The 12158-nt window shown below is 42.4% G+C and overlaps 1 protein-coding gene across 5 annotated transcripts in view; it reads left to right on the top strand.

The window, feature by feature from the left end:
- The window catches only part of LOC120912727 (phospholipid-transporting ATPase IK-like), a 273043-nt gene that overhangs the window by 57693 nt on the left and 203192 nt on the right, over positions 1-12158 (top strand). For 2 of the 5 annotated variants that reach the window (XM_040322637.1, XM_040322634.1), the window contains exon 2: positions 8338-8406. In XM_040322637.1, coding sequence (XP_040178571.1) covers positions 8355-8406 — 52 coding nt within the window. In that variant the 5' untranslated portion in view covers positions 8338-8354. Of the gene's footprint in view, positions 1-8116; positions 8167-8337; positions 8407-12158 lie in introns of those variants that run through there. The other 3 variants (XM_040322636.1, XM_040322635.1, XM_040322633.1) reach the window with 3 other exon arrangements.

Genomic DNA, 12158 nt, shown 5'->3' with positions numbered 1-12158 from the left:
TTTAGGCGGCATCACACAGTGGCAGGGCGCTGTCACGACATAACAACAAAACAAAAGCATTTTATCATTGAATTAAGTAGCTTCATTGGTTATAATGAGTTTCAGGAAAATACCACAGCATGACATCCAATCACCATGGTGTCATGTTAAGGCAGATGAACATTAAGGAATGTATGATAATGTGTGCTATTTCCATAATTCAATGCACCACCAAATTGTCACATTATTGAAGGTGTGAATTGTTGCCAATCTGCTGGGGTAAAAAATATTAAAATAGAATTATATATAGTGTGTTTCCATATATAATGGTGTTTAAGCAATGGTTGTTTCAGTGTGACATTAAACCAGTTGGCTTTACTGTCCAAAATGTGTATTATACTGTCAGAAAAGCTGATGCTTCCAGACCTGCAGTCTCTAGCAGTTTTCTTGTCTCCTCATTGTACAGGTTTCTGAATTCCTCATTACACTGCACTGCAAATAACAGATTACTTTGCATGTTTATGGGTGTAGGGTCTTTTGGATGTACAAGCCATTGTCTTGGTGTGTTACTGGGGTTCAAAAGCACAGGCATGCAAAGTTTATTAAAATTCTTTGGAGATTCCAAAAGATGGGATGATTACATTCTTAAAGCGGGAGTTCACCCGGAAATTAAGATTAGATTAGATTGATGCTCATTTTGTCAAGGGGAATCGGGTAGTTTTTTTAAAATCCGAGCAGTACTTACCGTTTTAGAGATCGATGTTCTCCGCCGCTTCCGGGTATGGTCTACGGGACTGGACGTTCCTATTTGATTGACAGGCTTCTGACAGTCGCATACATCGCGTCACGAGTAGCCGAAAGAAGCCGAACGTCGGTGCGGCTCTATGCGGTGCCTGCGCACCGACGTTCGGCTACTTTCGGGAAAATCGTGACGCGCAGTATGCGACTGTTGGAAGCCTGTCGGAAGCCTGTCAATCAAATAGGAACGCCCAGTTGCGCAGCCCATACCCTGAAGCGGCGGAGAAGATCGCTCTCTAAAACGGTAAGTACTGCTTCGATTTAAAAAAAACTACCCGATTCCCCTTGACAAAATGAGCATCAATCTAATCTTAAAAATGTACTTTTCGGGTGAACCTCCACTTTAAATTTATTATGTATATTCTTTTTTCTACTCCTCCCTGCATTAGATGGGTCCCATATTTTTGCTTAACCTCGTGTACCTATCTGGATAGCCCCAAACCTTCAAAGCACTCTTAAAAGGCTATTGTTCTCTCTATATTTATTGTGCTTGTTGTTATCAGCTCAGCCCCAAGTTGAGGAGTTTTATTAACCCCTAGTACATGTTTGGGGAGGTAGTGAGAGTCATAATGCAGATACTGGTCTGCGTGGGAGTATATGTACATTTTCTGTGTACATCATAGTAGAACATGGAATTACACAATTGTAGCACTATCTATAAGGCCTTAGGTCCACAGAGAACTATATTTCACTTTGTGATATGTTTACTAAAACTTACTAACACGAGGCTAACAAGAGGAGTAATGATTAGGTAAACTTATTGTTCAGCTAAAATATCTGAAGGCCAGGTCAAAGCCTGTCACAAATGTATAATTTAATAGGTAGATTCAGGTAGAGTTAGGCCGGCTTATCAGTTAAGCCGACCTAACTCAGAATCTACGCCGACCTATGTTTAAGCGTATGCTCAAACAGAGATACGCTTAAACATATCTAAGATACGACGGCTTGCGCCGTCCTATCTTAGATTGCAATATTTTGGATGGCCGCTAGGTGGCGTAGAATATGGCGTAGAATATGTAAATGAGGGGATACGCCGATTCACGAACGTACGCCCGTCTTGTGACCAAAGAGGCTGCCATAACATTAAGGACCATACAAATACAATTTAACAGAAAAAGTAAAAATTGCATATAACTTCAGGTAACCATATGACTGGAGCTACTGGTTAGCATGTTTACCTCTAAAGTAAAAGTTAAAGTAAAGTTTACTCATTTGGTTTTATATCATGTGCTTGGTTTGAACTGCCTATATTTGGGACTAGCTGGTGGGCATTGCATAGCACGAGTGGTCGTTATGTGATAGCTCCACACTGCATGATTGCTGTAAATTGCTGTAAATTGCTGGCTCCCCTGTACTAATCTATGTTTATAGCAGAGTTCTCCTGGTCCATATACATACCTCCCAACTTTTTGAAATGGGAATGAGGGACACCTATCAGCAAAAGTATGCAGGCATAGGACACACCCCTTGCCACGCACTCTTAAAGGATAATTGTACAAAAAAAAAAGATTGGTTAAACCCACAAGTGCTTTTTTTTTACCATTACTATTCCTTTATATTGGCTTTGGGAATTTACAAATGCAGCAATTTAGAAATCAGATGAAAGGTTTAGAGCTGGGAAACACTTTTTGATGGATAAAAAGTGCATTTTATATACAACTCTATAGATCAGACCAAAATGAGGGACAGATGAGGAGGAATGAGGGATGGAGGGACATTGCTCCAAATCAGGAACAGTCCCTCGAAATCAGGGACAGTTGGGAGCTATGCATATATATCCCCTGTGATCAAACACTGCCTCCCCTCCCTAATTCTGTGGACTTGCTCAGTATTTTCCTTTGATGCTCCCTTGAGCTATATAGAATACTGGTGGTCCACAAAAATCCCCTAAAAGGAAGCCATTGTTGGCAAAACATGTTGGGTATTGATCACCTACTATATATGGATATCAATGACTATTAAACATGATTTGTATCATGCTCTACTAACCTTTACTGAACCCTATATTTGTTGCTGTTCTATGTAATACATTTCTATTTTTTATACAACTTATGTATTCTTTATTGTTCTGGGCACTGTTATAATCCTGTTGACATTTGGGACATGTTTCACTTTAAGAATACAGTTGAACCCTAGGATTAGGAACATAATCCGTTCCGGGAGTATGCTCGTAATCCAAAGTACTCGCATATAAAAGCGAGTTTTCCCATTGAAGTCAATGGAAACAGAAATAATTTGTTCCACTTTGACTTCAATGGGATGCAATACCGAATAGGGCCAGAGGTGGGGGGCGCCAGAGAGCGCTGAAAATGTCCAAAAAGGCCCGAGAACTCTTTGGCTTGTCTCCTGTGCCCCTGTACCTCAGGCTTAATGAGGACTGCAGACCAATGTTCGGCTCTGCTCGACTTCTGCGCTCCCCGTACCTCAGGCCAAATGAGGTACTGCAGGCCTCTTTAGCTTGAATTCTGCTCGTCTTGCGAGTCACCACTCTCAAACCGAGTCAGAATAAAAAAAAAAAGTTGCTCGCAAATCAAAATGCTCTCAAACCAAGTTACTCTTAAACCGAGGTTCCACTGTAATTTGCAGATAAACATAAATTGTGTTAGTGTATGCTCTTTAGGAATGTCAAAGTCAGCCAGCTACTGTATAAGCTTATCCATAATGCCTTCATATTAGGTCTTATATAAGGGCAATTTGCAACATAATACTATGGTAGTATACTGAAAAGTGTATCGCTAGCCAAAACTAAGTCGGTCTTGATCAACTTAGCAAGCGTATGTATCCCCCAAAAATGGAGAACTGCAGATCTTTCCACTATTCGACAGTGGATCTCAGCGGGCAATGATATAAAGTACATGGAGGACCTCACTGCAGCTTTGACATGCAAAGAAGAGTAGTGTTACAATTTACTCAGGAATATCATTCCCACTTTTCTAACCCAATGTCTTAGATCTCTAAGGCCGCGTACACACGATCGGTCATAACTGATGAAAACGGACTGAAGGATCGTTTCATCGGTTCAAACCGATCGTGTGTGGGCCCCATCCTTCGGTCAAAAAAAAGAGAGCTTTAAAATTGAACCGATGGACGCCTAACTGATAGGTCAAAACCGATCGTTAGTATGCAAAAGCATAGGTCAAAAGGCCGCGCATGCTCAGAATCAAGCCGACGCATGCTTGGAAGCATAGAACTTCGTTTTTTTTCAGCACGTTGTGTGTTTTACGTCACCGCGTTCGGACACGATCGTTTTTTTAACCGATGGTGTGTAGGCACATCAGACCATCAGTCCGCTTCATCGGTTAACCGATGAACTGGTCCTTCAGTCCGTTTTCATCGGTTATGACCGATTGTGTGTACGCGGCCTCAGACTATGCGATCTACTCTGAGCTTGTACCCAGTCACCCCCTCTTTTTTTCTCTCCCCCATTCTAGTACAGTCCTAGTACTAGTAGATTTATAATTCCCTGTTCAAATATTTTTTTTAAACTTTTTCCAAATTAAAATCCTGGGCTAAATGTGGCTTGTTTATTGTAAATGAGCAACCAGACCAGATTTTATATAAACTTTGCTTAAGGGGTTAGTTCATCTTTACCAAAGAAGTGCCTATGCAGGTAAGGGGGGTTTATAGATAAAAACAAACTGTGACAACTAGGCTTCACTTATCCTAGCAACATCCTGGGAGCAGGGCCGCCATCAGAGGGGTACAGGCATTACACCTGTAATGGGCCCAATGGTCCCCAGGGCCCGGCTGGCCCCTCTCCTGTTTTTTTTTAAATTTTAACGTTTTAATTTTTAATTTTTTTTTTGCATTACACCTGTAAGGGGCCCGATGGTCCCCAGGGTCCCTTACAGACCCGGCTGGCCCCCCTCCCGTTTTTTCCCATTTTGTTTTCATTTATTTATTTATTTATGTTTTGCATTACACCTGTAAGATGGTCCCCAAGCCACCCCCCCCCCTTATTATCTTGCGTCAGGAGAGAAGAGATTACACTTGTTTTTCGGTCAGCACCCCCCCCCCCCCGGTTCCAGGGGGGCCCTGCCCAAAGCTGTGTAAGGGGTCCCAAAATTTGTGATGGCTGTCCTGCCTGGGAGTATTCCAGTCAGGCTTCATGAAGCACGTAAATGGCCCACACTTATAGCAAGGGCATTATTAAACTTTAGTCAGAGTTGCAGCACAGTTTGATTTTATCTACAGGCCCCCCTTATCTACAGTTTTTTGGTAAAGGTGAACTAACCCTTCAAAGTGTTTGTTACCCCAACATTTCATATTCCTGATATGTGTGTGTTGTACCATGTACCTAAGTTCTCTTTGGATTGCTTCATTTGTGTGATCTTGCCAGTCCCCTTGCTTTCCTATTTCACACTGATCATGCTGGGCATGTGAACACATCTATCTCAGTTTTGTGAATTTTCTAGTTGCCTGTCCTCCAATGGCTAAGATGTGTACTGTTCCGTTTTGGGTACCACTTTAAAAAAAGGGATATCGGGGGAACTGGAGAAAGTGCAGAGAAGGGCAATCAAACTGACGAGGAGCTCGGCTATGAGGAAAGATTAGAGGAATTGAATTTATTCTCATTATCATAAATACATAAGTGGCCCATATAGTGAACTTGGTGTAGAGTTATTCACTTTCAGGTCATTACAGAGGACAAGGGGGAACTCTTTATGTTTGGTTGGAAAAGAGATTTAACTTTAACATATGGAAAGGCTTCTTAACAGTAAAGCTGTGAAAATGTGAAATAGACTCCCTTAACCGCTTGTCCACCGCCCGTCGTCAAATGACGGCGGGAGGAAGACCCTCTTGTTCTAGGCGGATGTCATATGACGTTGCGCCTTTACAAGCCACTAGGGGGCGCACACGCCGCTGCGTCACTGGGGACCCGATGCGCGTGCCCGGACCGATCCACATCCTGTCAGGGAGAGGAGACCGATGGTGTGTCCCTTGTACATAGGGACAACCATTGGTCACCTCCCCCAGTCAGTCCCCTCCCCCCACAGTAAGAATCACTCCCTAGGGAACACATTAACCCCTTGATCACCCCCTAGTGTTAACCCCTTCCCTGCCAGTCATATTTATACAGTAATCAATGCATTTTAATAGCAGGGATCACTGTATAAATGCGAATGGTTCCAAAAATGTGTCAAAAGTGTTCGATGTGTCTGCCGCAATATCGCAGTCACGATAAAAATCGCTGATCGCCGCCATTACTAGTAAAAAATAATAATAATAAAAATGCTTTAAAACTATCCCCTATTTTGTAGCTGCTATAACTTTTGCGCAAACCAATCAATATACGCTTATTGTGATTTTTTTTTTTTACCAAAAATATGAATAAAAAGAATACGTATCGGCCTAAACTGAGGAAATTTTTTTTTTTTTTTTTTTTTAATGGCTATTTATTACAGCAAAAAGTAAAAAATATTGTGGGCCAGATCCACAGAGATTTAGATCGGCGCAGCGTATGTGAGATACGCTACGCCGCTGTAACTTACTTTGGGCTGGTTCGAATCCTCAAAAGTTACGTTAGTTACGGTAAGTTACGGCGGCGTAGCGTATCTCTGGCGGCCTAATTCAAATCGGCGATCAGGGGGCGGGTTTCATTTAAATGAAGCGCGTCCCTGTGCCGAATGAACTGCGCATGCGTCGTCCAGAAATTTCCCGCCGTGCTTTGCGCGAAATGACGTCGCAACGACTTAATTTTTTTAACTTAGACGTGAGTTACGTCCTATTCACGGATGACTTACGCAAAAAAAAAAATTTCAATTTCGACGCGGGAACGACGGCCATACTTAACATGGCAAGTCTACCTATACGCCGAAAAATACCAGCTTTAACTATACGCCGGAAAAAGCCGACTACAGACGACGTTAGAAAATGTGACGGCCGCGCGTACGTTCGTGGATCGTCGTAAATCGCTAATTTGCATACCCGACGCGGAAAACGGCGCGAACTCCACCCAGCGAGCGCCAAAGTATTGCATCTAAGATCCGAAGGCGTACGAAGCCGTACGTCTGTCGGATCTTACCCAGATGCCGTTGTATCTTGGTTTGAGGATTCAAACTAAAGATACGACGCGGGAAATTTGAAAGTAGTATCAGTAGATACGCCGGCGTACTTCGTCTGTGGATCTAGCCCTGTGTTTTTTTTAAACTTGTCCCTACTTCTTTTGTTTATAGCGCAAGAAATAAAAACCGCAGAGTTGATCAAATACCACCAAAAGAAAGCTCTATTTGTGGGGAAAAAAATATAAAATTTTCATTTGGATACAGTGTTGCATGACTGCGCAATTGTCACTCAAATTGTGACAGCGCTGAAAGCTGAAAATGGCTTGGGCAGTTAGGGGGTGAAAGTGCCCTGTAGGCAAGTGGTTAAACTGTATTTCTGGCCAGCTTAGGAGATTGTTTAAAAAAAAAGAGCTGGATGCAATCCTAAATGCATAAAACATAAATAGATATTAAAGTTCACACTTTGTAAAAAAGTATATATATATATATATATATATATAATGTAAACATATTTGCAAGTAGGAAAATGTGCATTTATTATTTTTTACATTGCAGCCTGGAAAAACATTGCACCCGCGATCGTAGGTGCAATACTTGGATCCTGCAAACTCTCAAGTAGTTTCAGGCAGTTACTGAATGAATAAAATATGAGAGCCCTCATCAGTGCCCTCGTAGTTCATTGAGAACTACAAGCCATCTGCCGCAATGGAAGACAGTACTTGTAGTCTATTCATGCACAAGAAAATGATGAATCAATGACATGGCTGTGTGGGTGGAGCACCGCATGAACATGCTGTTTTTAAACCCCCACCCACTGTAACAGAGAGCGGAGCAATGGCGGCAGGAGGTGGGTGCACAAGAGCATGTTACATGTTACACCCATAGGTGTGCACAGCCTTTTGCATTAGGGTATGCACCTCAAAAGCTCAAATACCTATGTGTGTGTGCATATGTATTTATACTGATGGTGTCAGTTGGGCAGTGGATGGTGTCAGTAGTTTTTATTTTTATAATTTTTTTACAATTACATTTTTTTTTATTTGTTCTTTACAAATATTTTAGGAGCCCTGTTAGGGGGCTTTAGTGAAATATCAGGGGTCTTAACAGGGAGAATCTGTGCCACACAGGGTGATTAGGGTGTGCACACCTATGGTTACACCCTAAATATGGGTGTAACATTTAACATGCTCCTTAAGGTGAATTTACCCTTTAACAGGAAACAACACCAGGGATTGTTGATCCTGGAAAGATCCAATTGCCTTCTGGGGGATCAGGAAGGAATTAATTTTCTCCTGCTGGAGTTAATTCAACCTTGCATTATAGAGTTTTTTTTTTTTTTTTTTTGCCTCTGGATCAACTGTGGGTAAGGATTGTGTATTTGGAGGTTTTCTACTTTGTTTATTTTTTCTATTGGTTGAAATGGATGGATTTGTGTCTTTTTATAACCTATGTAACTATGCAAATGTAACTAACAAATCACTCTTGTATCTGTACTATTTAATGTATTGACTGCCACTTTACCCCTTGAACACCCACAATAATATTTTTGTTTTAGGTTCTTAGAAGGCGACAATGAGCCAGGGGACTCAAAGCACAGATACACATGGATGTGATGGTGATCCAGGTAGGAAATATAATAACAAGAATTCAAATGCAAAAAAATATAAATAGGTCAATTGATTCTTGCATGAGGCAAACATGAATATCTATAATAGACTATTTTTAGCACATTGTAAATTAAAGAAAAGCAAAGTGATGGATGGTAGCTGGAAGCAAATTGCTGCAATAGTTAGTAGCAGTCCAAACAAAAAAACAGGATCACGCAGCAGATAAGCTAGAGTAGAGACCTTTCATTTAACCACTTAAGGACCGGAAGCATTTGCCCCTTAATAATCAGGCTCTGTGTCACTTTAACTGACAATTGCGCGGTCATGTGATGTTGTACACAAACAAAATGTACGTCCTTTTTTTCCCACAAATACATCTTTCTTTTGGTGGTATTTGATCACCTCTGAGGTTCTTATTTTTTGGGCTATAAACAAAAAAAGAGCGACAATTTTGAAAAAAAATAAATATATATTTTTTGCTATAATAAATATCCCAGAAAATAAATAAAAAAAACACATTTCTTCATCAGTTTAGGCCAATATGTATTCTTCTACATATTTTTGTTAAAAAAATGCAATAAGCGTTTATTGATTGGTTTGCGCAAAAGTTATAGGGCCAGATTCACAGAAAACTCCAGCGGCGTAACGTATCGTGTTTACGTTACACCGCCGCAAGTTTTCAGCGCAAGTGCCTGATTCACCAAGCACTTGCGTGTAAACTTACGGCGGTGTATCGTAAAGACGTCCGGCGCAAGCCCGCCTAATTCAAATGGGGCGTGTACCATTTAAATTAGGCGCGCTCCCGGCTGGACGTACTGCGCATGCTCCGCTTTGAAATTCCCGCCGTGCTTTGCGAGAAGTGACGTAATTTTTTAGAACTGCGACGTTTCGTATTCCCGGACGTCTTACGCAAAAAAAAATATTGAAATTCGACCCGGGAACGACGGCCATACTTTAACATGGCTCATCTAAAGTTAAGCCATGTTAAAGCAGGCTTAACTTTGCGACGGGAAAAAATTACTAGCGACGACGTAACGAACGCGAAAACCGTCGTGGATCGTCGTAAAAGCTCATTTGCATACCCGACGCTGGAAAACGACGCAAACTCCACCCAGCGGCGGCCAAAGTATTGCATCCTAAGATCCGACGGTGTAAGTCAATTACACCTGTCGGATCTTAGGGCTATCTATGCGTACCTGATTCTATGAATCAGTCGCATAGATACGCCGTCGTATCTCTGGGAGTATCAGGAGATACGCCGTCGTATCTCTTCTGTGAATCTGGCCCATAGCGTCTACAAAATAGGGGATAGATTTATGGCATTTTTATTATTATACATTTTTTACTAGTAATGGCGGCGATCAGCGTTTTTTAGCGGGACTGCGACATTGCGTCATGCTGCGGGGGTTGTGTGCCCCCTAGAGCTCTTAAATCAGCCAACATACACCTATGGCGATTTGTGCAGCCCTGCCAACCTGCCGCAGTATAATGACGGCGGCTGGTCGGCAAGCGGTTAAAGGGACACTGTCATGAGAGAAGACTACCATTCTTCTAGCTGTTAGCTACCTGTCTGTCACAATGATGTATTCGCTTTTAATGCTTTTCTTTGCAGTGTGCATGTCCTTCATTTGAAGCCCTTATGACACAATGCAGGAGCATACTGTAAATGGCACATAGTAACATAGTGTTGTCATCCTAAAACAGGTGATTGAATGCAGACCTTCACAGCAGAAACAACAGATTTAGATTTATTGAAAGTTGCATATTTAAAAATATTTAAAAAAAATACTATTAACATTGCTAGGCTTAGATGATATTTTAGTTATTGGGTTTACAGTCACTTTAACTGCGTCCCGATCGGCGCACGCACATTTACGTCGACACAATGGCACTCCTGGGCAGAAGGACGTATATATACGTCCCCTTTAAGGAAGCGCCATTGTGCACGCGTGCGCGTCGCCGGCGGCACGCGCATGCCCGCTGCAAGCTCCGTGAAGCCGAACGCAGGTCCCGCGGACTCGATCGCCGCGGGGATACCCGCGATTGTCTCACGGAGAGATAGAGCGGGGAGATGCTAATGTAAACAAGCATCTCCCCGCTCTGCCTAGTGACAATGACACTGATCTCCGCTCCGTGTAATCGGAGCGGAGATCAGTGTCATGTCACACATTGCCCATCCCCCCCTACAGTAAGAAACACTCACTAGGGCACACTTAACCCCTACAGTGCCACCTAGTGGTTAACCCCTTCACTGCCAGTGTAATTTTCACAGTAATTAGTGCATTGTTATAGCACTTTTCGCTGTAAAAATGACAATGGTCCCAAAAATGTGTCAAAAGTGTCCGATGTGTCCGCCATAATGTCGCAGTAACGATAAAAATTGCTGATCGCCGCCATTACTAGTAAAAAAAGATGTTTGCGCAAACCAATCATTAAACACTTATTGCGATTTTTTTTTTTTTTTTTTTTTTTTACCAAAAATATGTAGAAGAATACGTATCGGCCTAAACTGAGAAAAAAAATGGTATATTTCTTGGGGATATTTATTATAGCAAAAAGTAAATATTTTTTTTTTCAAAATTGTCGCTCTATTTTTGTTTATAGTGCAAGAAAAAAAAAAAAAAAAAAAAGCAGAGGTGATCAAATACCACCAAAAGAAAGCTCTATTTGTGGGGAAAAAAGGACTTAAATTTTGTTTGGGAACCACGTCGCACGACCGCGCAATTGTCAATTAAAGCGACGCTGTGCCGAATCGCAAAAAGTGGCCCGGTCATTTAGCAGCAAAATGGTCCGGGGCTTAAGTGGTTAAAGTAGAGCTAAACCTTAAAGGAGAAGTCCAGTCTGAGCTTGTTTGGATGGGCTTCTTCTATGGGTCACAGGAGTGCAATTAGTTTTCCCCTCCTGTGTGACCAGTTTTCAGCAGAGAGCAGACTGAAGTCTGCTCTCTGCTGACGTCACAGGAATCGGTCCAGGCACTGCGTCGTCATGACAATAAGGTTTTGATCTGCCAGGTGCCTGGACTGATACCTGTCTCAGGCTCTCAACGAGCCGCTAATAGACTGAGACAGCAACTCCCCGACCCTCCACAGCTCAGCGCTTCAATGAGCATGGGGGAGGCAGAGAGAAGAGCTGCTGACTGACAGTCTACAGCTCTCTGCTCAGGGAGCTGAGAGAACCGAGTGATCGGCGATGTTTGATAGCTTAGTTCTGAGTGCAGAGGCGCCAGGGGACAGTTGCAGCATCGGACCAATGCTGCATCCACCTAGGTAAGTATGAAACAGGAAAAAAATAATCATACTTCTCTTTTAAATAAATGGAGCTAAAACATTGTTTTTTGCCAAGAAAATATTTTTTCTCCTTTTTCATCCTTTATTAGCACTGCTTATTTCCTTCGGTCTACATCAGCCACTTCCTGCCTACATACACTCTCTCCAGTGCCAGCTGCACATCATTGCTCTTAGAAAATGCTTGTACAGACTCTGGGGTAGATTCACGTAGCTGCACGCCTAGTTACGGCGGCGCATCGTATTGTATTTGCGCTACGCCGGCGCAACTTACAGGAGCAAGTGCAGTATTCACAAAGCACTTGCTCCGTAAGTTGCGGCGGCGTAGCGTAAATGGGGCCGGCGTAAGCCCGCGTAATTCAAATGTGGAAGGGGGGGCGTGTTTTATGCTAATGTGTGATGACCTGACGTGATTGACGTGTTTTACGAATGGCGCATGCGCCATCCGTGTACATATCCCAGAGTGCATTGCTCTCAAGTACGCC

This window comes from Rana temporaria, chromosome 1 (genome assembly GCF_905171775.1).
Source record: "Rana temporaria chromosome 1, aRanTem1.1, whole genome shotgun sequence".
Taxonomy (NCBI): domain Eukaryota; kingdom Metazoa; phylum Chordata; class Amphibia; order Anura; family Ranidae; genus Rana; species Rana temporaria.
This window is presented reverse-complemented; position numbering and strand designations above follow the sequence as displayed.